The sequence below is a fragment of the Trachypithecus francoisi genome, unplaced genomic scaffold (genome assembly GCF_009764315.1).
Source record: "Trachypithecus francoisi isolate TF-2019V2 unplaced genomic scaffold, Tfra_2.0 Lachesis_group3, whole genome shotgun sequence".
In the NCBI taxonomy this organism is placed as follows: Eukaryota; Metazoa; Chordata; class Mammalia; order Primates; family Cercopithecidae; genus Trachypithecus; species Trachypithecus francoisi.
Genome location: NW_022681468.1, coordinates 54,670,624 through 54,698,371, shown reverse-complemented (window position 1 = coordinate 54,698,371; position 27,748 = coordinate 54,670,624). Strand labels below are relative to the sequence as shown.

At 40.0% G+C, this 27,748-nt stretch overlaps 1 protein-coding gene across 1 annotated transcript in view; it reads right to left on the bottom strand.

Annotated features, from left to right (window-relative positions):
* The window catches only part of SAV1 (salvador family WW domain containing protein 1), a 36,481-nt gene extending 17,540 nt beyond the window's left edge, over positions 1-18,941 (bottom strand). The window contains exons 1-2 of the mRNA XM_033188086.1: positions 18,243-18,941; positions 15,106-15,549 (exon numbers count right to left, since the gene is read on the bottom strand). Of these exons, the coding sequence (XP_033043977.1) occupies positions 15,106-15,549; positions 18,243-18,336 (538 nt within the window). The 5' untranslated portion in view covers positions 18,337-18,941. The remainder of the gene's footprint in view (positions 1-15,105; positions 15,550-18,242) is intronic.
* Between the last annotated feature and the right edge of the window lie 8,807 nt (positions 18,942-27,748).

Genomic DNA, 27,748 nt, shown 5'->3' with positions numbered 1-27,748 from the left:
GAAAGGCAAATGAAACAGACCCCAGTGACAACAGGTAATTTAGAAGAAACTTGAAAATTAAGGTAAATGCTTCAATTCAAACTCAGATTCTAAAGAAGGATATGTAAGTGTATGCATAAATACAGGTTATTGGCATGTGGTTTAAGAAACAGTTTTCATTTAAATACAACATACAATGCATATGCATCAGGCTAGTCACTGCAGCAACATCTATAGCAGCAAAAGGCTAGAAATCAACCAAATGTCCAATAGCAAACTGGATGATTACACTATTACACGCACAGAACAGAGTACTAGATTATATAGCTGTAAACATGAATGAAGATGATTTCTCTTTATTGCCCTGGAATAATATTCAGGATGTATTAAGTGAAAAAAGAAACTAGACAGTACGCCACTATATATATATATGTAGTAGCCAGCCAGTAAGGTGGCCCTGGGCCCCAATTATCCCTGTCCTCCTGGTATTCACACCCTTGTCTGTGTGACCAATGGTTCATGGCAGAAAGGATGGTGTGTGACTTCTGAGATGAGGATATAAACGACCCTGCAGCTTCTGCCCTGGTCAAGTGTACTTGCTCTCTCATCACTCACTCTGGGGGAAACCAGATACCGTATCATGAGAAGCCCATGAGTGAGGAATTGAGGCCTCCAGCCAGAAATGAAGCCTCCTGCTAACAGCCTTGTGAGTGTACTTAGAAGTGGATCTTTTGGCCGGGTGCAGTGGCTCACACCTGTAATACCAGCACTTTGGGAGGTCAAGGTGGGTGGACCACCTGATGTCAGAAGTTTGAGACCAGCCTGGCCAAGACGGCAAAACCCTATCTCTACTAAAATTACAAATAATTAGCGGGTGTGGCGGCACATGCCTGTAGTCCCAGCTACTCAGGAGGCTGAGGCAGGAGAACGCTTGAACCTGGGAGATGGAGGTTGCAGTGAGCCGAGAGCACGTCACTGCACTCAAGCGTGAGTGACAGAGTGAGACTCCGTCTCCAAAAAAAGAAAGAAATGGGTCTTTCAGCCTAAGCGAAGCCTTCAGATAACTGCAGCCTCAGCTGATATGTGTGTGGACTGCAACTTCATGAGAGATCCTGAAGGTCAGAATGACCTGGCTAAGTCGCTTCCAAAATCCTGACCCGCAGACACTATGATAATAAATGTTTATTGTTTTATGCCAATGAGTTTGGGAGTAATGTGTTTTACAGAAACCTAACACAATATACATGAAAATACATATTGTTTTATGCCAATGAGTTTGGGAGTAATGTGTTTACAGAAACCTAACACAATATACATGAAAGAGAAGAATATGAATACATATTTATATATATATATATATTTATATTTATTTTCATAAAATGTTGCAATGAAGTATGTAACAAAAATTAATAAAATTGGGTATTTACAGGGGGAGGAAGGAAATGGGGTGGAAGAGGATAGGGGTAGAATTAGTTTTCTAAATGTACTCTGTTTTATTGTTTTGGTTTTGCAACCTTTTAAATATCCTATGTAACTTCCAAACAAAATTAAATCAAAATTTAGAAAAAGCAATACCTAAAAGTGAAAACAAAATGAAGCAAACAAATCTAAGAGTGCACGAAGCAGCTAAAGCATACTTCAGAAAAATTATTCAAAGTGAATTTTATTTATTTATTGTTATTTATTTTTGAGACAGGGTCTCACTCTGTCACCCAGGCTGGAATGCAGTGGCATAATTATGGCTCACTGCAGCCTCAACCTCCTGGGCTCAAGTAATCCTCCCACCTCAGTCTCCCAAGTAGGTGTGACTATGGGCATGCACCACCAAACCTGGCTAACTTTTATTATTTTTTGTAAAGACAGGGTCTCGCTACGTCACCCAGACTGGTCTCAAAACTCTTAGACTCAAGCATTCCTCCCATCATGGCCTCCTAGTGTGCTGGGATTACAGGCATGCGCCCCTGTGCCTGGCCCAAAGAGAATTTTCAACACAATAAATTGTACTTCCTCATCAGGAAATATCCTAAATTTAAAAAATAAACTACAAAGAAATCTTCTGTTTTATTCAGTAATCATATTGTTGATGACAGTATTTTTAAAGCTAGTTATGCTATAGATAAAGCAAATGAATAGTTATATAATTGTCAACAGGAACCAAGATTTTCAGTATGAGAAAAAAATAAAAACCTAAGGCAAAAAGAAGGTAGCTCAATGTGAATGTACTTACTGCCACCAAACTGTACACTTAAAAATGGTTAAGATGGTAAATTTTGTTATGTGTATTTTATCACAATTAAACTTTTTTTTAAAAGCAAAAAGTAAAAACTTGGAAATCTTAAACTGTCAACAGTATGAACTCATAATGAATTTCTATTTCCAGAAAACAACAAAACATATTTCCTAGATATGGCCATTGAAAAGGTCTACAAGCATGAATCCACCAAATAGCAACGAGCACAAGCGTGTAATCCCTGAATACTACTTCCCTATCAAATGGCACCAGGGATCCTTAGATAAATGGTTGAGTACAGGACTGAGGCACAAGATGAGCCTGGAACATCTAGTCACATTAGAAAGCAAAGAGAAATAAAAAGGAACCAACACAGAACGGGCTCCTGCCATCAAAGCAGCAGCAATTTAAACATCAAAAGGAATACCACACCAATAATTAAAACGTAACTCTTAAAAATCTTAAAATCCACCAGTTCATCTTAGAGAAATGGCTTCTGGGTCAGAGGAAATACACGATAATATGGAACATGAGAAAAACATCAGACTTTTGAAATTGAAAAAAAAGGCCAGGCACAGTGGCTCACGCCTATAATCCCAACACTTTGGGAGGCCAAGGCGGGTGGATCACCCGAGGTCAAGAGTTCAAGACCAGCCTGGCAACATGGCGAAACCCCATCTCTACTCAATATACAAAAATTAGCCAGGTGTGGTGGCACGTGGCGGTGATCCCAGCTATTCAGGAGGCTGAGGCAGGAGAATTGCTTGAACCTGGGAGGTGGAAGTTGCAGTGAGCCAAGATTGCGTCACTGCACTCCAGCCTGGGTGACAGAGGGAGACAATGTCTAAAAAAAAAAATTGAAAAAAAAAAAAAGAATTGAAATTGAGGTACAATCTACAAAACATTTTGTACTCCTCAAAACTGTCAAAGTCATAAAAAACAAAAGACTGAAAAACTAGCATAGATTAAAGACTAAAGACATATGACAATTAAATGCAATGCAGTACATCTGGAATGAATCCTAGAACAGAAAATGAACATTAATTAAAAAATGATAAAATTCAAATAAAGCTTGATGTTAAAAATCCATGAGTTCATGGTTACTTCTGTAGGTGGCCAGGGTATCAATTCATTATTTTGAAATAGTAAACAAAGGAAAAGATCTAACATTTAATCCTTCTTTCCTATATGAACAGCAACCAAATAATTGATAAAGTCCTTAACTATAATATTCCAACTAATAAAGAAGAAATGACAGAATTCAAGTGTCACAATTTGCAACGCTTAATGAAATACAGACATACTTTGGAGACATTTCAGTTTTGGTTCCAGATTACTACAATAAAGTGAATATAGCAATAAAGTGAGTTATACGAATTTTTTTGTTTCCCAGTGAATATAAGTTATCTTTACGGCTGGGCGCCGTCGCTCACACCTGTAATCCCAGCAGTCTGGGAGGCTAAGGCAGGTGGATCACGAGGTCAAGAGATCAAGACCATCCTGGCCAACATGGTGAAACCCTGTCTCTACTAAAAATACAAAAATTAGCTGGGCCTGGTGGCGCACACCTGTAGTCCCAGCTACTCGGGAGGCGGAGGCAGGAGAATCGCTTGAACCCAGGAAGTGGGGGTGGCAGGGAGCCGAGATTGCACCACTGCACTCCAACCTGGCAACAGAGCGAAACTCTGTCTCAAAAAAATAAAAAGCTATCTTTTACAATATACTGTAGTCTTTTAAGGGTGCAATAGCATTATATCATTAAAAAAAGTACAGGTCTTAACTTAAAAAATTTTATTGCTAAAAAAATGCAAATGATTGTCTGAGCCTTTAGTGAGTTCACAGCATCTTTTTGCCAGTGGAGGGTCCCGTCTCCCTACTGATGGCTGCTGACAGATTAGGCTGGTGGTGTTTGAAGGCTGGGGTAGCTTTGGCAATTTCTTAAAGTAAGACAACAATGAAATTTGCTCCATCAATGGACTTTTCCTTTCGTGAAAGATTTTTCTGTAGCATGTGATGCTGTTTGATAGCATTTTACCTACAGTAGCATTTCTTTCAAATTGGCATCAATTCTCTCAAATTCCACTGCTACTTTATCAACTAAACTTATTTAATATCCTAAATCATTAGTCATTTCAACAATATTTACAGCTTCTTCACCAAGAGTATATTCTATTTCAAGAAACCACTGTCTTAGAAAGCTCATCCATAAGAAGCAACTCATCTGTTCAAGTTTTATCATGAGACCAGCAGCAATTTAGTCACATCATCAGGCTCCACTTCTTATTTTAGTTTAGTTTGCACACGAGTACAATTCCTTGTGATGCCCCAAAACAATTACAATAGTAACATCAGCAATCACTGATCACAGATCACCAAAACAGGCAGAAATGAAAAAGTCTGAAATATTGTGAGAATCACCAAGATGTGACGTAAGACATGAAATGAGCATGTGCTGTTGGACTGCCACAAACCTTCAATTTGTAAAAAACACAGTATCTGCAAAACACAATAGAGCAAAGCACAATAAAATGAGGTATGCCTGTAATAGTGCTAGCCACTTATCATTAATGGCTGCCAAAAACCAGTAATAGATAAAAGGCTTATGGAGAACTTCATGATGGATGAATTAAGCTGACATCTGTACCCATGGCTGCATCTTAACATCACAGACAAATCCATCACTATATGTCACTGGAACCTATGTGATAGAAAGTACACAGCATTATCTATGAAGTATTCTGGCAAAAAGGATGCAAGAACAAAAACAGACTAAAGATCACCCTTGTTCAGTAACCTTTGAAAAAGAAAGCTAATATGTAATTTTTAAAAAGATGGTGACAATAAAACAGAACAAAACAAGCCTTTTGGCGAAACTGACCTTAGGCTTCTATTAAACTGCAACTGAAGGTTTAATATATATAGTTTAAGCAACTTCAGTACTTAAAGAGAAAATAATTAAACAGAAAAGGAGCCAATGTATGAAACACATGTACACAGCAAATGACTAATACCACATCGTAGAAACACACAATTACTTTACACTCTAATATGTTCATTATGTTAAAAATGCTTTACAGCCAAAACCAAGCATAGCAATGTAACAATTTTTTTAATGCATAGTCAATTTAGTGTTTTTATATTGAGTTATTTATAAAAGCCATAATATTTTAGCTAACAGAGCTTCCCTCAGGAACCACATAATAGAAATAAATTTCTAAATACTGCATTATTAAAAACAAAAGCTGCCTTTTTTTTTTTTTTTTTGAGACGGAGTCTAGCCTCGTCACCCAGGCTAAAGTGCAGTGGTGCAATCTCAGCTCACTGCAACCTCTACCTCCCAGGTTCAAGCGATTCTCCTGCCTCAGCCTCCCCAGTAGCTGGGATTACAGGCATGTGCCACCATGCCTGGCTAGTTTTTGTATTTTTGATAGAGACAAGGTTTCACCGTGTTGGTTAGGCTGGTCTCCAACTCCTGACCTCAGGTGATCCGTCTGTCTTGGCCTCCCAAAGTGCTAGGATTACAGGCGGACTAAAAACAAAAGCTTTTATAGTAATTAAAAACAATACAGGGGCCGGGTGCGGTGGCTCATGTCTGTAATCCCAGCAGCGGGAGGCCGAGGTGGGCGGATCACCTGAGGTTGGGAGTTTGAGATCAGCCTGACCAACATGGAGAAACCCGGTCTCTACTAAAAATACAAAATTAGCCGGGCATGGTGGTGCATGCTTGTAATTCCAGCTATTCGGGAGGCTGAGGCAGGAGAATCACTTGAACCTGGGAGGCAGAGGTTGCGGTGAGCCGAGATCATGCCATTGCACTCCAGCCTGGACAACAAGAGTGAAACTCCATCTCAAAAAGAAAAATAAAAACAAAAACTATACAGGTTTAGAGAGGATTAAAAGTTTGTGGCAACTTCATCTATTAAGAAAACCCGTATTTCCACATACGTACTGAACTTGCCTAAATCTAGAACCACATGTACTTTTACATTTAAACAACATTAGGTACCAAAAGCCATATCTGAACCATAAATTTGTAATTCATATTTAGAGGAAGCACAAAGACCTCTCTGTAAAAACTCTCATTTTTAAAGCCTGACAATTTGGTAAAGGAGCCATGAAGTACCCAAAAAGTTGCAAATAGGCACATCAGCTTTACCAACGCTATTAAAAAACCCCAATGCTCTGTAAAGCCATGATTCCTAAACTTCTTTAGAGATATTAATAATTTCAAACATACCCCAGCTGTACTTTTTTTTTTTTCCAGATAGTCTCGTTCTGTTGCCCAGGCTGGAGTGCAGTGGTGTGATCTCCGCTCACTGCAAGTTCCACCTCCCGGGTTCATGCCATTCTCCTGCCTCAGCTCCGGAGTAGCTGGGACTACAGGTGCTCACCACCACGCCCGGCTAAGTTTTTGTATTTTTAGTAGAGACGGGGTTTCACCGTGTTAGCCAGGATGGTCTCGATCTCCTGACCTCATGATCCGCCCATCTCAGCCTCCCAAAGTGCTGGGATTACAGGCGTGAGCCACCGCGCCTGGCCCCAGCTGTACTATCTGAAAGCGCAATGTGTGACATATTTTTTCCAAATTATTATTTGGGATAATTTTATAAAATCTATTGAGATAAATGTATAGTACAAAATAATGCAAACCACCAGTCTAAAGCATAAAGCATTACTAGCAATAAAACAGATCTAGCAAACTAAAAAATAAAAAATAAAAATAAAAAAGCTATGTCAAGCTCTAACACATCATTCCTCCAGTATGAGTTACGCCAGAAAGCTCAAACTTCAATAACCAACATACCAAGTATGTGGGAAAAGAACAGAACACAAAACACTCACCTTTTTTTTTTTTTTTTTGAGATGGAGTCTCACTCTGTCGCCCAGGCTGGAGTGCAGTGGCGCGATCTTGGCTCACTGCACCCTCCACTCTGCGGGTTCCCGGGTTCAAGCGATTCTCCTGCCTCAACCTCCCGAGTAGCTGGGATTACAGGCACATGCCACCATGACCGGATAATTTTTGTATTTTTAGTAGAGACGTGGTTTCACCATATTGGTCAGACTGGTCTCAAACTCCTGACCTCGTGATCCACCCGTCTCAGCCTCCCAAAGTGCTGGGAAACACTCATTCTTACAAAGGACATGTGCAAACAGTTATGGATGTGTATTCTATCTCCAGCCCTTTCCATATGTCTTATTTCATAGCCAAAACTGCCTTAGGAGGTAGTACTATTACCACCAATTTACAGATGAGAAAACAGGTTCAAGTGAATTATTTTAGCAGTGGTCACACAAGTGGTATAAGGTCAAACGACAAACCTATTACTAACCATGTAATCTTAGCAACAAAAGATCAACTGTTATTTATTCTTTAAAGAAAAATAGGACTGCCACTAGTAAAAGAAAAAGCAAGCCACCAATTTCGAACCAAATCAGTGGGTAAAAATGAGAACTTCAGTTTTTGAGTGACAAGAACAAAATTAGCCTTCCGTAATTTCAAGTAGTCCTTCAAAGTAATAAACTGGATTTATAATTAATCCTCAAAACAGCTTCTATTTGCAGGAATTAACTGCACAAACACCTTCTATTAATACAAAGTAAAACATTCATACACTAAACATATGACTTAGTCGAAGACACAGATAAAGTATTATTTTCTCTCTCTACCAAGCTTTCAGTAGATGTGCCAAAAAACTTAATCTCATACAAACAGGCAGATATTTATGAGAGCTACCATTATGAATAAAACTCAAATAGGCGGGTTTCCAAATTTTGTAGTGGCTACAGAGAATAAAATTGATCTAGAGGTCTAATACAGTTCCACAGGGTCCCTAGTAATGGATACTATACAGTATAATCGTGTTATAATCAAGATGTTGATCAAGAGATCTAAGTATTAAACCCGACCAAATGCTTTCTCTCTTCCTCTGCAAAATAACTGCAGAAAAGGTGGTGTCTCTAAAGATTATCAACCGCTCCTCACAAGATTCTGGTTATACAAATATTTACAACATTACTCGAGTAATTGCAAATCCAGTACTTCTTGATAAAGCCCACACTTTTCAGTTTGATGTTTGTATCCTGATTTCTTCAGTCATCTTTAAATGTTTAAAAATGTTTTTAAAACAGAACTAAAATTTAAGCACCAAACAAAGGAATTCAATCTGCCTTTAGTATTCCAACTAAAGACTTCCTGTTAACAGCAGGATTCCTTCCTTTGGCACATACAGTAAGTGCGTGACTGGTACGTGGCCAAGAACATAAAAGGTCAAATTTTCTAATCTGAAAGTTCTACAGCTAAACGTAGAACTTTCTAGGCTCTAAAACTTTCTGAGATTATACAACTTGTTTTTGTGCTTCTACTAAATACAATAAGCTGAATTTAACCCTTGACATAAGGTGTTTCCTGAAAATCTAATAACTAATTGACAGGAATTACTATTGCCATTAAGTCATTACAAAACAAATTTTCCAACCTTTTTATGCTTATGACAATCAAAATTGAATGTTTGTGAAAATAAATCTATCACACATCCCTATCCTATCCTCCTACAAAGTTACTTTCTCCTTTCTATTCATTCAAATTCCTTGAACCCTATTCAACATAAATCCTAAAAGTATGTTTTAAGTCTTCGCAAGGTGAATTCAAGAAACGTTCAGCTACTGTCTCATATTCAGATTTTTCCCTTCTGGAAAAGGAAGTTTATTAGGCTTTTCTGTTTGGCATGTAATTGGTTATTAATCTTTCCCTGCAACTTAAGAGATTCCTTCAAAAAAAGTACTATTTTTTTCTACAAGGTAAAACATTAAATCTATATTGCCCCGATAAAAATTAATGTTATCAAATGAAGTATCTCAAGCAATGTATCAACTGCTGTAAAGAATTTTTTTTTTTCTTGGTTGGGGGAGACATCTTATTACCAGAGAGATTCTTCAACTACCTGCAACCTGCTTTAAGCCTAACGCAATCTGATATAAAAGAGCCTGGGAGGAGATTTCGAACGCAGAAGTCTACTGTCTCATTAAAACAAGGTCTTGGCTATTCCATGAAATAAAATCTTATTTCACTGTATGTACATTCCAATAAAACTTTATTTTATTGCAGGAGGCAAGTCTATTTGGCCTATGGGTGTAGCTTGCTGACTCCTGCTGAAACCTCCCTCATAAAATTAAAAACACCCTCAATATTAAAATTACAGTAGGGGCCTGAATTTTGGTAAAATATTTTCCTTCTTTTTCCACCTCCATGTATGACTGCTTGCAAATAGTCATTTCAACAAATGGCAGTCACTAATAATTATCTTCCTGTGGTAGCCCCAGGACAGGCTGCCCATAAGATTAACGAACTTGCTTCTTTTAAAGAACAATAATCCAGACTGGGTGCTATGGCACATGCCTGTAATCCCAGCACTTTGGGAGGTCAAGGCAGGCAGATCGCTTGAGCTGGGGAGTTTGACCAGCCTGGGTAACATGGTGAAATTCAGACTACTAAAAATACAAAAATTTAGCTAGGTGTGGTGGTGCATGCCTGTAGTCCCAGCTACTCAGGAGGCTGAGGTGGGAGGATCGCTTGAGCCCGAGAGGTCGAGGCTGCAGTGAGCTGTGATCACGCTACTACACTATAACCTGGGCAAGAGAGCAAGATTCTGTCTCAAAAAAGAAAAGAGAAGAGAAGAACAAGAAAACAACGATCCTAGATCACACAGACCCCCTTGATGGTTTCCACAAGTTGGACTGGCCAAAGAGGCCAGGCCACTTTGATCACTGGTGATCTCACCTCCTGCAAACTTTTCTGCTAAGCTATAGGTTTAAACAGTAACCTGCCATTTTTTTCCCAGCTTTCTTTCCATAGGAACTGGCAGTCACAAACACTACTGTAAAACCTAAGACTGGTCCTTGAGATATTTTTCAGACTTTGCTTACAAGTGGACCACCTGACACCAACTGGACCAGTGTTCCATGAACTCAACCATGGAACTGACTTGGTCTTGTGACTCCCCAACTTCCCAGCAACATCCCAGACCAGTCACCAGCACCCATCCCCTAGCCCCCTGCCTACCAAATCATGTTTAAAACCCTAGCTTCTGAAGTCTTGCAATGATTCCGAGAAACATTTCCCAACCTCCTTACTCAGCTGCCTTGCAAAAATTAAACTCTTTCTCCTTTACATTATCTGCTGTCTCAGTGTTCAGCTCTATTTGGATAGCAGACAAGAGCCCAGTCAGGTGGTAATACTGTTTTATAGCATTTTTTGGATACATAATATTTGCACATGTTTATGGGGTACATGTGATATTCTGTTACATGTACAGAGTATGAAATGATCAAGTCAGGGTATTTAGGGTATCCATCACCTTGAGTATTTATCATTTCTATGTGTTGGGAACATTTCAAGTCCTTTCTTCTAGCTATTTCAAAATGTTAACTGTAGTCACCCTACTCTGCTATCAAACCTTGGAACTTATTCCATCTAACTGTATGTTTGGACCCATTAACCTACCTCTCTTTACCTCCCCTCCCATTCTTCCCAGCCTCTGCTATCATTCTACTTATCTCCATGAAATCAATGTGTTTCACTTCAACATGTGAGTAAGAACATGAGACACCTGTCTTTCTGTGCCTGATTTCCCTTAACATAATGACCTCCAGTTCCATTCAAGTTGCTGCAAATGACACGATAAACATGGGAGTACAGGTATTCCTTTGATATACTGATTTCTTTTCCTTTAGATAGATACCCAGTAGTGGAACTGTTGGATCATATGGTAGCTCTGTTTTTAGTTTTCTGAGAAATTTCCGAACTGCTTTCCATAGTGCCTGTCCTAATTATAACATTCTCACCAACAGTCTGTAACAGTTGCTTTTTCTTCACACTCTAACCAGTAGTATATTTTTTGTCTTTTTAACAATAGCCATTCTGACTGGGGTAAGATACCTCACTGTGGTTTTGACTTACATTTCCTTGATGATTAGTGATGTTGCACATTTTTTCACATACCTTTTGGCCATTTGTATGTCTTCTTTTGAGAAACGTCTATTCACGTCCTTTGCCCACTTTTTAATGGGATTGTTTTTCTTACTGTTGGCTTCCTTGCATATTCTGGATATTAGTCCCTTGCTGGATGAATCTTTTGCAAACACTTTGTCCTATTCAATATGTTGTCTCTTCATTCTGTTGTTTCCTTTACTGTGCAGAGGCCTTTTGGTTTAACATAGTCCCCCATGTCTATTTCTGTTTTTGCTGCCTGTGCTTTTGAGGTCTTAGCCATAAAATCTTTGTTAGATCGACGTCCTCAAGTGTTTCCCCTACATTTCCTTCTAGCAATTTTATAATTTCAGGTCTTAAGTCTTTAATCCATCTTGAGTTAAATTTGCATATGGTGAGACCAGGGTCAGATTTCATTCTTCTGCATGTGGATATCCAATTTTCCCTGCATTGTTTATTGAAGAGTATCCTTTTCTCAATGTACATTCTTGGTGCTTTTGTAAAAAATCAGTTGGCTGCAAATATGTGGATTTATTTCTACATTATCTATTTTGTTCCATTGGTCTATGTGTCTCTTTCTATACCAATACCATGCTATTGTGGTTACTACAGCCTTATAATAGATTTTGAAGACAGGTAGTGTGATGCTTCTAGCTCTGTTCCATTTGCTCAGGACTACTTTGGGTATTTGGGCTCCTTGCTGATTCTGTGGAAATTTTAGGATTGTTTTCTCTTATTTCTGTGAAAAATGACTGGTACTTTAATAGGGATTACACCGAATCTGCAGATTACTTTGAGCAATATGGTCATTTTAATGATGTTAATTCTTCTGATCCACGAGCATGGGATGTCTTTCCATTTGTTTTTGTGCTCTTCAATTTCTTTAATCAGTGTTTTTAAATCTTTTTTATTTTTTAAAAATATATTTATTTATATATTTTTTGAAATGGAGTCTCACTCTGTCGCCCAGGCTGGAGTGCAGTGGCGCTATCCCGGCTCACTGCAAGCTCCGCCTCCTAGGTTCACGCCATTCTCCTGCCTCAGCCTCCCGAGTAGCTGGGACTACAGGTGCCTGCCACCACACTCAGCTAATTTTTTGTATTTTTTTTTTTTCAGTTGAGACGGGGTTTCACCGTGTTAGCCAGGATGGTCTTGATCTCCTGACCTCGTGATCCGCCCACCTCGGCCTCCCAAAGTGCTGAGATTACAGGCGTGAGTCACCGTGCCTGGCCTGAAATCTTATTTTTTTAATGACATACTTGAATTTGAAAACATATCCAATTAACTTGTACTTTATTTTGAAGTTGTGACTGGAAAGTTGTTTTAAAGTCTGTCTTTAAACTTACAAACATTATGTCAAATTGCTCCTAAGAAAGGATCAGTAGAGATTTAGTTCTTATAGTATTTCCTCAACTATATTTTGCAAATCAGATTTTCAAAACAAGAGTTTAACTTGTTATCAATTCTTCATATTTACATACTTAAACCTCAGGTAGAAGTTACAAGCTATCAGTGACATCTGCAATGTAGATGGGAAAGGTGAATGCAAAGAATAACACATATTCCATATTAACAGTAAAAATAGCTATTTCTGTTCTCCCTCAGCTACCAAAAACTGTCTTAAGTCTCCAGATTTAAAACCGCTGGGTTCATTCACTCATTCAGCCATTTATTTTTGTGAGCATCTCTTAGGCAGTCATGTGCTGTGCTAATCCTATCTGACTCTCCCCTCTCCTTTGTCCTTCAAACCCCATTGGTGGCCAGGTCCCATTAATCTGGGCATGTCCCACTTCTTCCTCTTTCCAAATTTCTTAAGTATAGGTCAAGTCCTCATTAACCACTGAATATGCACCAAATGGAAGATTACGCAGTCATTAAAACCCCTTGTAAAAAGTATACAACATGAAGAAAATCATTCAAGTAAAAAGAACAGAAAACTGTACAAAATATTGTATAATCACATCCATGTAAAAAAAGAATTTGGCATGGAAAAAGATGAAGAAAATAACATACTAAGAGGATCTCTGGTGGAGAGGTACTTTGCCTTTATGTTTCTGCATTTTGCAAATTTCCTAAAATAAGCAGTCATTAATCTAGAAGAAAACAGAAATGAAAAACTAACTATTAAACTTACTATTTTAGTTAGATAACAAATTATTCCCAAGGTTCAGAACTGCATATCAGAAATAACCAAAATAAACACTCAAGCATGCAGCTAATTCTTTAACCTAATTCTTTAAAAACTAAAAGGTGCTTACCCATGCCTCTTACTGCATTTCCACATGCCTAGAAAACCTCTCCTCTTCAATGTTCCGGTGAGACTCTGATGTCAGCTTTCATAAAATAAGTTGTTCTTACCAACTAGTCCACATTATTTTTAAAACTTCAGTGATTTGCTTTCTCCTAAACTCTAATTCTCATTTTTCCTTCAAGAGTCCTAGATTTGCCTTTTCCTATTACCACTGGTATCCACTGGTACCTGCAATCCTCTTTTCTCTAGGAATCTACCCTTAATTCTAGTACAAAACTAATCTTTAAACACTGCTTTCATAAAATCACTTGTCTTTCAAAATGTGCAAGAGCTTCCACTTGACTCAAATCTAAGCCTACTGTTGAACCACAAATCTCCACTCGACCTTACATTTTATTTCTTCAAACCAGGCAGAACTACACCGTTCCTTAGATTTAAACCATGCCTACTCTATTTTCATTGTACTCTTCCCAATTTTCCACGTAAAATGTCCTTCTTCTAGCCCATGTTAATCTAAAGACGAAGCTCAAGGCCCATTCCAAGTCCTACCTCTTCCATGAATCATCTCTTTAAGTATTCCAGCCCATACTGATCTCTCTTCTGATTCCCTGTTGCACTTACAGTTAGTATCACAAAGTATAACAATTGTTCTGTGACCATTGTGTATAAATTGGTTTTGTTTCTCCAAATAAGGTACCAGACAAATTAGGTACCAGAAAGCAGAGACCAACAGACCCAAGGAAAACGCTAGACACATAAACAGTTAATACTAAATGAATAAATTTTTTCTACAGTCAAAATACTAATGCTCCAAACCATTTTTAAGTCGCCTTATTTGAAGTTATGTGAGCCAAAAAGCAAATCTGTCTCACATTTTATGTTTATCCTGCCAAAATTTAAAGTCTATAACTCGGTAGAAAAAAAACAATCGGACAAGGAAGTTTAATTTTCATCTCGCTTCATTTTATCTAGTAAAACCAGGACTTTAGGAATAAAGTAGAACTGTACATTGCTCCAATCTCTTCTGCTCCTTTCAAAAGTATTTCCAAGTCAGGAGATACGGAAAGAACCTTCTTTTCCTAAATTAAATGGTAATATTTTTTGTCTGTTACAAAAAGAATAAAGACATGCTCAACACACAATTAACCATATGACAAGTCTTTCTGATCAACTCAGGAAATAATTCTTGAACTACTTTTTGTTCAGAGAAAAAGTGCAGGATCTAGTGAAGTAAGGTGGTTGCTCAGGGTATCACTGAGCATGCCCAGTTGTTCCTATTCTGCTTTCCTTTCCCAAGTTTATCAAGTGTCTCTGAAGACTTACCCTTCCCATTATTCTACCAAACCTAAACCTAAATTCAGACCAACTGGAGACATTAAATTCTCTAGGTTTTCAAGTGTCACACACAGCATGAAGAGTCTAGACAGCTTTGAGATAAGTACCAGGTTTATATAACATGAGTTAATAAAATAAATGGACACAAGGCCTCTTCCATTCAGTGTAGATTAACAACTATTTGCACACAGGCTTAAGCAGGACTAGCAAAGTGGAAAAAATTTCCCTAGTAGTATTTGTTCGCATCCCAAGAAAATCTAGAAAAGAGCATCTTTTTAATTGACATGGCAATAAACTACTATATTATTTATAATGTTAAGCTACCTGAAGCATGCCTCCCCTGATTCTGTGGCATTCTTTGGAAGAGATCATGGTTGTATTCATAATATCTGTAGTCTTCATGTGCACGATCTCCAAGTGGCCGCTTTCTCTGACCATCAAAAAAATTGTCTGAATAATAATATCCGGAACCAGAGTCTCCATTTTCAACAGCAAAACTAACTTCCGTTACAAATGACTGAGAAGAACCATACTCTCTGGGGACATCCGCTAGACTTCTGGCAAGATAAGAAGGTGCAGATAATCTGTTGCTTTCTCTTCTCATTATTTCATGAGGTGTTCTCTGAATTGGAGTTCTAAGGAAACTCTGGTTTCTTGAAACTACTCCATCTCCAGAAGTTGAAAAGGCATTAGGGCTTGAATCTGGAAGACAGATATCAGTTCGTCTTGGAATTGTTGGACCATGCCGGATGAATGAAGGCATAAGATCTATAATAAAACAAGGAATAAAATTATCCTTTCATCAGTAAGTAACAAAAGTTTTCCAAAGTTGTTCATTTACATCTACCACCCCAAAATCAAATGTCAGTCAACTTAAGAAAACACAATTTTAAATTTTGGTTTAGGATGGTACTTGGGCATTTTAAATTGAAGAAGGTTAATATTTTCCCAATCAAATGAATTTATATAACTTGCATTAATGTGCTATGTGTAAAAGCTCAGCTAGAATGAAATGTATTCTGCATACTACCATACATAATATGATAAAACGCCAATAATCTTATCTGTGAACTACACATTAATGACATGGTCATGAATTAATGTATAATAGGAAACAATCTAACAAACTGATAGTTTCTAGTTAATTAAGCTAGTAGTTTATTTTGTTGTTCTCACTTCATTTTAGAAACTGCCAAAAATCCTTCTTGAAGCAAACACAATTTCAAAAATAAAATAGAACTTAATGCTACTCCCAAGTATGTAAAAGTGGATTCCTTTAAAGATTAAAAAATCTTTTTAATTTTTTAATTAAAAATTAAAAAGCTCTTTCTTCTCTTGGAATTACCTAGCACTAGCACAGTAATCAAAAGCTAGAAAGCCAAAAATTTAGGTATGAAAACTGAAAACAAAAAGCTCTCATTTCAAAGAGGCACACAAATGTTGAATTGGCTCAAAATAACCAAGCCTTAAACTATGTAATTATAATTCAAAATAGTAGATAATATAACAATGGCTTTTAGGATACTGTACTTTTAAACACGAAACTTGAAAACAGCTTAAGACAGTCCTAGTTAGAAAGCAAATACCTTTAAAACAAGAAAAAACCTGAATATGGAGACCCTCTTATTATTCATTAAGTAAACAACATTGGAGACACTCATATTAATAAGCTTCAGAAACTAACACTGGACAGAAACAAATATCCGAATAAATAAGGCTCAACACTTGATGTAACGACAACAAAGTATATCAAAAGTTATTTGCTTAATTGTGACAAACATGAACAAAACTGCATGTTCTGCACATGTACCCCAGAACTTAAAGTATAATAAAAAAAAGTGTGACAAACATGATTCACGATTTCAAGTAATGTTTGATAAACTTTATTTGCAGCAAACAGCAAGCTATCACTTAAAAACAGCCAAAAACCTAACGGCATGTGTAACTGAAAACCAAGTTAAAAAAAAAAAAAACCTTAAAAATCAAGTTTCGAGTTACTGACATGCTCAACTGACATATATTTTGTTGAAAGTATTGCAAGTACTATTATAAATCTGGAAGGCTGACAATGTGGTTATAATGGAGAACATGCTCTCCCATCTGTGTGATCTTGGGCAAATACTAGAAACCTAGCATTCCCAATTACAATATGAGGTAATACTTAAGTCACAAGGTTACTACCAGCTTCCAAGAAGGAAACTTACGCAAAGGGCCCAGGGACCAAAATACCAGCACCATGCCTCACAAATGTCCTGAACACACAAGAATTAAAAATCCAAGAGATTCAACTCAAAAATCAAATACTTAAATTAAGAAGAAAAGTAGCGGGGGATTGGAGGTGGGGGTTGGGGGTGGGATATACCCTATCAAAAAAAAAAAAACTTAAAAATCAAGTTTCGAGTTACTGACATGCTCAACTGACATATATTTTGTTGAAAGTATTGCAAGTACTATTATAAATCTGGAAGGCTGACAATGTGGTTATAATGGAGAACATGCTCTCCCATCTGTGTGATCTTGGGCAAATACTAGAAACCTAGCATTCCCAATTACAATATGAGGTAATACTTAAGTCACAAGGTTACTACCAGCTTCCAAGAAGGAAACTTACGCAAAGGGCCCAGGGACCAAAATACCAGCACCATGCCTCACAAATGTCCTGAACACACAAGAATAAAAATCCAAGAGATTCAACTCAAAAATCAAATACTTAAATTAAGAAGAAAAGTAGCGGGGGATTGGAGGTGGGGGTTGGGGGTGGGATATACCCTATCAAAAAAAAAAAAACTTTTCCGCGGGTGGGGCGGGGGGGCGGTGAAATTTCTCTAACACGATAGAAATCACTTTGAGTTGACTTTTTGGAATCTCACGAATATAGCCAAATACAAAGGCTTTTGGCTCTCTGCTCTGGGATGTAAGAGTGATGAGGCTTTGGGTAGCAGCCAGAAGAACTACGGTGTGCTTTTCACCTTCTCAAGTCTGCATCCGGCAGCAGGACTAAGGAATTCTGCCCCAGAGTTTGCACAACTTGCAGCACGGTCGAGACACCCACAATGTTTGCAAACATGAGGCACATCTCGACGCATCCAGAAGAGTAAAAAGTGTCCCTGTCTAATTACTCTTACTCCTACAGCATTAGGTTATAAGCAATTTAAGTGTTTTCTAGTCTCTCTTCCAGTACTCAAAACCAACAACTCTCTGCCAGGCGGGGCGAGGAAGTCTGTTATTTTTAAGGGGTGCTCTTGGCGGGGTTACGCGCGGGGGGGCTAACCCAAGTTTCTTAGTCTTATGGGCTTTCAATCAACGAATACCACTTCAGGCACAAGAAAATCTCAAAACCAGTCTTTCACAGCGACCAGCGACGAAGGAGAAGCCCTGGGGACCCGCCGGCGCCCCCGCCCAGGTCCCTGCAGCCCCCGGCCGCCTGGGCCAGGTGTGGGCACGCCCCGCCTGACACTCACTCCGAAGCAGAGGCGACGTCTCCTTCTTCACGTACTTCCCCTGCACCTCGGCCGGCTTGGACACTTCGTTTTTGGTTTTCTTTCGGGACAGCATCCTTCTCGACGAGGCCCGAGGCCGCGCTGAGCTGCCTCCCTAGGGCTCCGCGCCGGGCGCCGGCCGTCTCCGCCGCCACCTCCGCCGGCGCCGCCGCCTCCTTCCCTCCCGAGCCGCCGCCTCCGCCGCCGCCTGTCCGGAGCCCGGGGTTGCCTGCAGGGACTGCCGCATGTTCAGGGCGCTAAGCGCGCCGGCCGCCGCTCAGTCGCTGGTCAGTTCCTTCCCGGAAGTCGGCCCGCTCTGCGACGCTGCTCGGGGACGCCGTGAGAAAAGCCCAGCGACGCCGGGCCAGGGCCATGGTTCGCCGCGGGCCGCCGGGCAACCGCTACCACTACCGCCGCCGCCGCCTACATCCCGTAAACTTTCCCCGCGGCCGCTGGGAATTCTGGGAAGCTCGACGCAGCGCGGGTCGCCGCTGCCCCTCCCCCACCACAGCTCTGGGCGCTGCTCCGGGGCGGGACTCGGTTGCCGGTGCTCTCGGCTAACGGGCCGGTCCCACCGAACCGCGGCTGTCCTCGCTCATCCTCAGCGTGAAGCAGGTCCTGCCAATTAAGAAGATGAAGGACGAAGCCTCCCTCGTTGAGAGCGGGAGCTCGTCGCATGCGCAAGTCGTGAAGCCACTTTCCACGACAGTTTTTTTTGTCGTTGTTTTCGTATCCTCCCGGGATTTCTAAGGGAGGCAGTGACTCTCTTCCCCGAAAACGTTTTTCTGTGTTTGAGGGTGTTCTTCCTAGTGTTTCCAAGGCCGGTGAATTCAGTTCCGTAAAAAATGTGGAATGCTAACTATGACCCCCCAGGCTAGTACTATATCATATCATCTGTTCTGCTGGAAGCCTTCATGCTGGTTAACTAGAAATAAGTTGATCCTCTACTGAGTATCAGGGAGTGCGTTTTTCTAATAACAGGAACAAACGAAAGAATGCAAGATGGAATTTCCAGTACCTCTTTTTAAGATACATTTGGTGTTAGCATATTACAATTATTTTATTGCATCATTATCATTAGTATGATTAATAGCCAAGTATTTCCTCCTGACGTTATGTGTTACGATCTTAGAATTTTGAGGACTTTGACCACTGCAAGTCGGGAGCAGGAATTTTCTATCTAAAATAATAGACTCTACTCCCTTCTATATAACTTAGCAAGACTGCCAAATGTACAGGATAACATTTGGAAAATAAGATTGGATTCATCCCCTAGTGACCAAATTCAGGCTTTAATAATGAGGAATGCTTTCCCTGAGATCTAAAACATCTCACAAGAGATCTAAGACATGTCACAACAAAAGACATGGAATTTTTTTACCACATAAGATTAAAAAGATGGTCAAATTTTGTTTTACCATGAGCAAACAAATGAGACATTTAATCTAGGGTCTGTCTCCATATGTTCCCTTGGTGCAGATCTCCCACAATTCATTCATTTAGCAATAAATACTCATCACCCACTGTGCTAGGCACTGTGCTAGGTGTTTGTGATATAGCGATAAGCAAAACAGACAAAAATCCCTACTGTCATGGGAAAGAAAAAAAATGATGAAAAATAAGTAAAACATACTATGTTAGATAGTGGTAAGTGATGAAATGAAAATAAGAGAGCACTCGCAATTTTAGAGAGGGTGATAGAGGGACCAGAGAAGGCTCAGGAGAAGGTGACATTGGAGTTAAGTGACAGAATGAGGAAACTGGCCATGCAGCTATCTGGAGGAACAGTATTCCAGGCAGAAAGAACAGCAAGTGCAAAGTCACTGCAAGTGGCCATGTTCCTGGCACATTGGAGGAACAGTAAGAGGGTTTACTACTGGAAAAGAGGGGGAGACGAATGGGGAATGCAGTTAGAGAGTAACAATAGCCACCGCACCTTGGGCTTTGTAGGCCATTGTAAGGAGTGTTACTTTAAGCAGAAGAGTGACATAATCTGAGTTAATGTTTTCATAGGACTGCTTTGGGTGCTGGGTGGAGAGTAGACAATGGAGATAAGGGCAAAAGCAGGGAGATCAGTCAGAAGTTATTGCTGGCTTGGACCCAGGTAATAATAGGTGGAGATAAGTGGACGCATTTTAGACATATTTTAAAGAAAGCCCGCCAAATTTGCTGACATTGAATATGGAGTGTGAGACTATCAATCACTCCCATGGGTATGAAAATCTTAAGAAACAGAATTGGAACTCACTAGAGGCAGAGTGTACTCTGAGAGAAACATTAGAAAAATAGTTACTTGTTCCTGTGGTTCAGAAATAAAGACAAGTCCTAAAGCATTGATAGTGTGCAGGGAGAAGAAAGAGTGATGAAACTTAAGTGAAAACACAGTGGGGTTTTGTTACACATCAGAGTGTGAAGGTGGGAGCTGAAGGGGGAAGGGGGAGCCAAAGAAGTGCCAGGTTTCTGCCCGAGGCTTACCCCAGAGAAGGACAAAAGGATATTAGTACCTTGTTAATAAAGGCAACTCTCGTCACTGGGAGTTTTCCCAGAGCCTGAAATATGGGACACCTTTCACGTGTGGAGTAAAGAATCCTAGAATTTTATAGTTGAAAAAGAATTCTGAGATTACCTGGGCTCACCTCATCAACATCAAAAAGGAACGAGAAAAATTAAGTGTTTTGCCTCAGATTACATTCCTGGTTAATGACAGAATAACATCAGAACTGGAGTTTTCGATTTCCTTTTTTTTTTTTTCTGAGGTAGAGTCTCGCTCTATCCCCCAGGCAGGAGTGCAGTGGCACTACCTCAGCTCACTGCAACCGCTGCCTCTCGGGTTCAAGTGATCCTCTCACCTCGGCCTCCTGAGTAGCTGGGATTACAGGCGCCCACCACCACACCCAACTACTTTTTGTATATTTAGTAGAGACCGGATTTCATCATGTTGGCCAGGCTGGTCCCGAACTCCTGGCCTCAAGTGATCCGCCCGCCTCGGCCTCCCAAAATGCTGCGGTTATAGGCATGAGCCACGATGCCAGCCTCAATTTCCATTTGGGGCTCTTTTCTGCTACAGGACATTCAGAATCCCACTAATGTGAGTCCAGACTGTTTCTAACACAGTTGTTTGGAAAGCCATCTATGTTCCTTACAAAGTACTCCCTTGTACAATGCTATTTCATTTCTTTGAATTATAGCAGAGAGAAAGCCTTAGTTAGGTGCTCTATTTAAGACACCTAATTGCCTTTTTATCAAGGAGGGTACATTCCAGAATCAACAATCTGCAGGCAGCATTAGCTAGAGCAATGCACAACAAATACGTGAACTTTGAATTTGAATCCTTAAATCTAAAAGCTTTGAATTAACATCTGTTTTCTAGAAATTCCTTGACTTCTGAGAATTTTTATTAAGGAATTCAGATTTGCTATAGTTCAACAGAGCTGTAATTCTCCAGACATTGCCTTCAATAATGCTAATACTGCATTCCATAGTAGAGATTTTTTTTTCCCCTTACAGTTACATTCTCAGTAGAGAAAACTGGCAATTAGGAAGCTTCTCATGTTTTAACAACTTTTTTAAAAAATTAATTTAGCATCAACATTTATTTTAGTGGAGCCTGTGGGGTATGACCCTGGGCTCACCTCATAGCATTCTGAGTTCTTGGTTGTCTCATCTGAAAATGAAGAAAGTGAACCATTTGATTTCTTTTCTTTCTTTTTTTTTTTTTTTTTTGAGATGGAGTCTCGCCCTGTCGCCCAGACTGGAATGCAGTGGCGCAATCTCGGCTCACTGCAAGCTCCGCCTCCTGGGTTTATGCCATTCTCCTGCCTCAGCCTCCCGAGTAGCTGGGACTACAGGCGCCCGCCACCTCGCCCAGCTAGTTTTTTTTATTTTTTAGTAGATGCGGGGTTTCACTGTGTTAGCCAGGATGGTCTTGATCTCCTGATCTTGTGATCCGCCCGTCTTGGCCTCCCAAAGTGCTGGGATTACAGGTTTGAGCCACCGTACCTGGCTAGAAGCATGTAAATTTTTAAAGGGTGAACTATTCAGTGAAAGATTATCCAAGAAAGACAACCAAAATGGAAATAAAGCCTACATATGGAGCCTCAAAAAAAAAAAAAAGGTAAAAAGAAGAGGAACTTCTAGTCTACTCTTTAACTCACTCTTCTTGTTCACATAACAAGATAAACTTAATCTGTCTCAGGAAGAAGTAATAATTATGCCAATTATAGCTCTTCAAGTCTCTAAAATTTCGCTATTAAAATACGGGAGGGGGCTGGGCACGATGGCTCACGTCTATAATCCCAGCACTTTGGGAGGCCGAGGCGGGTGGATCACCTGAGGTCAGGAGTTTGAGACCAGCCTGGCCAACATGGTGAAACCCCGTCTCTACTAAAAATACAAAAATTAGCGGAACGTGGTGATGTGCGCCTGTAATCCCAGCTACTCTGGAGGCTGAGGCAGGAGATCCGTTTGAACTAGGGAGGCAGAGGTTGCAGTGAGCCAAGATTGCACCACTGTACTCCAGCCTGAGCAACAGAGACTCTGTCTCAAAAAAAAAAAAAAAAAAAAAAAAAAAAAAGGAGGGTAAATTCCTAAGTGCCCATTAGGCAGAAACTTTGGTTGTTTACTATGAAGGATAAGGATGTGTGATGTCTACACAGCTCTGAAGATATTATATAACTGCTTAATATTAGCAACTTAGTTAGGTTTCTAAACTCCTGTTATGTAAGATGAATCATCCCCCCAGTAACATAAAGAATTAGTAACACAATTCTAATCAAAAGGAATCAAGCTGGGAGATTCAGTGTCTCTGAGCTTAGCTTTTGTTCTTATGTACTGTGATTGCTTAGACTTAGAGGATCTCTGAAACCTTGATAGAAAGCCAAAATGAGTCTTTTATTCTTGGCAACACTGGCCTTGGACTTCTGTTGTCTGTCCTTCTGGTTCTTTCTGTATCTTGACTTCTCTGACCCTAGAAACTTTTATCTTCCTTCCAGAATTGGGCCGTTATCTTTAGCCACTTTCAACTTTATTTTTAAACTATTCTTTGCAATTATCAGTTTTTACTTGGCTTCATGATATTGTGAAATATATATTTGGTCTTCATCTCTGTTTCCTGACATAGAATTCTTAACCCTTGTAATCTCCAGAAGAGTGTCTTCTGTATGCTAATGAGATGACTGGTGGCTGGATAGCTTCAGAATAAGGGCTGGTCAACCGAGAAAGACCAAGGTAGAATTAAAGGTTGGGGACTTCCAGCCCCACCACTAACCTTCTGGGACGGGAGAGGGGCTGAAGGTTAAGTTGCCCGTGAGGTACTAAGTCATTTCTACATAACCGAGCTTCCATAAAACCACAAAGGACTGGGTTTTGAGAGTTTCTGGATGATAAACACACTGAGGTTCCTGGAGGCCGCCATTCCTACGGAGGGCATGGAAGCCCTCCTTTATTCTATTATTTTTACTAAACAGGTAAACACAGTGTTTCCCTGAGCTCTGTGAGCTGCTCTAATAAATAAAACCCAAGAAGGGAGTTGTGGGAACCCCAACTTACAGCTGATGGGTTAGAAACACAGGTCACAGTGTGGGGCTTGTGATTGGCATCTGAAGTGGGGCAGTCTTGTGGGACTAAGCCCTCAACGTATGGGATCCTATGACGTAGATTGTGTTAAAATTGAATTTAAAGGACACCTGGCTGGTGTCCACTGTAGAATGACTGCTTGGTGTGCGAAGAAACATCCCCACACATCGGGTGTCAGAAATTGTGTTGTGTGAGAGTACAAAAAAGCACTTTGGTTTTTTTCCTATAACAGGCTAAAGTAAAAACTTTTTTTTTTTTAACTCAGTAAAAAGTGACTAAGGCTGTCATTATGGGTGTCTACTCCATCCGTTCCACACAACATAGGAGCCAGGCAATACTGCACCCCCTAAATAACCTGTACCACAATTTCTCATGTGCTATGGCCACATCGTGCTGATGCACAGGCCCTCTGCAAAGATATCTCCAAGAGACCCAAATGGAAATCGATACAAAACACACATCCTATCTTCAGCAGCCATTGGGGATGTCACTCGCCTTTTTTTTTTTTTTTTTTTGAGATAGGGGTCTTGCTCTGTCACCCAGGCTGGAGTGCAGTGGTGCGATCTTGACTCACTGCAACCTCTGCCTCCCAGGTTCAAGCGACTCTCCTGCCTTAACCTCCTGAGTAGCCGGGATTACAGGCGCTCACCACCACACCTGGCTAAGTTTTTGTATTTTTAGTAAAGACAGAGTTTCACCATGTTGGCCAGGCTGGTCTCAAACTCCTGACCTCAGGTGATCCACCCCCCTCAGCCTCCCAAAGTGCTGGGATTACAGGCGTGAGCCACCAGGCCTGGCTTTTTATTTATTTATTTATTTAAGAGGTAGGTATCTCACTATGTTGCCCAGGATGGCTTCGAACTCCTGGGCTTAAGTGATCCTCCTACCTCAGCCTCCCAATAGTTGGGACTACAGGCACAAGCTACTGTACCTAGCTTTCACGAACCTTTTAACATGACCATCTCTTATTCCAGCCTGCCGCCTGTTCTCTTTTCTCAGTCTTTCTTCTCCCTGCCAAAAGTGCTCTACTTCCATTTCATGTCTTGTAGGAAATTTCTCTGTATCCTCTCTGCCCTATCTTGTGGGCTGCTTTGTTGAAGGGTCTAATGATCCTTTTTTCGGGGGCAGTAAATTTAATCTTAGGGTGCAAAGCAAACATTATTTAGGAGAAAGGAGGGAATGAAAAATACATCTGTTTGAAATAGTTTCAAGAAAGAAGTTTAAACAGAACTTCAGTAGAGCCAGAAGGTAAAAAATTAAGAAAAAAATGGAAATGTCCCATTCCGTGTGGAGACTGGCCACATAAATATATCTCCTCTCCTTCCTAGAACCCCAGTTAACTGACAGTGAAAGAATATAAAGGGAATAAACTTATAATTATTACAAGAATACAAAATAGGCCATCAGATCAGTAGATGTGACATTAATAAATGTCTAGAAGATCAAGAGTGATAGAGTTGCAAGAGGTGGGGAGGAGATCGAGAGACAACGAAGCAGGATGAAGTATTTTAGTTCACAGCCTAAGATACTTATGGAAGCACATCCCACCAGAGGCCGAGGCGAGGGTTGGGATCACGTGCTCCTGGTTTAATTAAGGAAGATAGGAAACTAATGTGGAGCTGAGAAGACGCACTAATTGAAAGACATCCAGCCCCATAGAATTTCAGGTGTCATGCACCTATTTCCTTGAAAAGGGATCTTCAGATTCTGTTTTTGGATAAATTAAATGGCCCTATAATAAAGATTTTAGCATTCTGACCTTTGTATATCCTACAAACGAAAGAACTGAATCTCATAGGGCAGTCTTCTGGGTAGTGGGCCCTGATCCCTCAAATAGCACTCACAAGTGTTTGCTTTTTTGTTTTTGTTTTTGAGACAGGGTCTTACTCTGTCACCCATGCTGGAGTGCAGTGGCACAATCACGGCTCACTGCAATCTCGACTTCAACTTCCTGGGCTCAATCCATCGTCCCTCCCAAATAGCTGGGACTACAGGTACATGCCACCTCACCTGGGTAATCTTTCCGTTTTTGTAGAGAACAGATTTCACCATGTTGCCCAGGCTGGTCCCTAACTGCTGGGCTCAAGTGATCCTCCCACTTCAACTTCCGAAAGTGCTGAGATTATTATAGGCATGGGCCACCGTGCCTGTCTGTGTTTGCTTTTTTAATGTATCATTTTAAAATACAACTATACAATCAAGGATCACCAGAAATGTTAGGAAAACGTGCAACATGAGTGATAGCAATATAAACAAACAGAAAAATAAACTACAAATAAAACAGGTAATTCAGAGTATAAATGAGTAAGCAACAATGCTTTTTACTATCAACAGGAAGATTTGCAAGAAGATACTGCACTCACAAAACAACAGGAAGCTATGAAAAAGAAATCAGAACAATAAAGAGCTCTTGGAAATTAAAGATAGGGGTTGCCAAAGTAAAATTTTCAGAACAAAGTTAGGAAGATAAAGTTGAGCAAATCTTCCAGAAAACAGAACAAAAAGACTGAGATGGGAAATCTCAGAGAACAGAAAAGAGAAATAGGCTTTATACAAAAGGCCCAATATCCTGAAAAGGTGAGTTCCAGAAGGTTAACAGAGAAAATGGAGAGGTGTATGGCAGACTCACCTGACAGCAATAACTTAAACTTACCCTGAGAATGACCCTATGATCTCAGAAGAGTGTGTGTTTGAAATTCCAAGCTAAATAATTTGGGAGTAGCCAACCCAGAGATTCATTCCTTATCTATGAGAAACATCTGAATCCCCAGCCCATCCCGTGGAAGACAGGCCTTCCAGGGGGATTGAGGTCCTTTGTTCTGGGTTAAATGAAGGTTGCCAGGTGGAGGTTGTTAGGAGGAGGGTGCTAAGTGAAAATGCAACATAAACTGCGTGCTTTTTACAAACGGCAGTAGTTCTCCTGTCCGGCCCACTGCCACTGGACTACCCTGTATATGAGTCCCCTCAATAAGTCCTATGTCTTGTTTGCTGGCTCCGATTTCTTCTTCGGCCTCTCAAACATGGTGCCATTCCTACTGAAGTCAGTAGGGGTCTGGTGACAAGATGCCATCATCAAAAATGAATACAAGATATTTTTTCAGAGAGGGAGGAGTTTCCCAATTGATAGGGTATCCCAAGTGCCCTTCAAAATAAATGAAAAAAGATCCATGTCTCAATGGGTTGTGAAATTTCAGAACATTAAGGATAAAAGGAAGACCCTGAAAGGTTCCAGTGAAAAGATCTTAGCATTCTGACATTTGTATATCCTGCAAGCAAAAGACAGAAATATCAATTATGAAGGAATGAGAATCACACTAATGTCAGATTTTTCATCAGCAACAAGGATTTCTGTAAGACTATGGAGCAATGCCCTCAAATAAATAAGGGGAAATTAGTTTACAATTTTATATCCATCAAAATAGGTGAATCAAAATCCAAATGTCAATCAAAAATGAAAGAATAAAGACATTTTTGGAAATAAAGGGACTCAGAAAGTATACTTCTCATATATCCTAGTAAGTTGCTTTAGAAGATAAGTTCTTAAAAAATGAGAGAATAAACTCACACAAAGGACAAAACAAAAACAGAAAAATGGGGATTCGAGAACTAGTGACTCTAACTCAGGAAAGTAATTTTAGTCTCAGTATCATGGTTGTATAGCAACCCTGGAAGCCAATCAATCCAGAGTGAAATCGGACTTTAGACGACTCCAAAAGGAAGCCACCTAGGAAAAGATGAGATTTAAGAAATCTGTGCAATTTAGAACAAATTACAAAGGTGATAAAGGCAGAAGATTCAGTGAAAAAAGAAAAGCAATGAGACATGAAAATTCAGGCAAATACAGCATTTTGGGCCCTTCTGAAAAGACCTACTTGAGAACAAAGAGATTAGATTTGATTTTGACAAACCAAGAG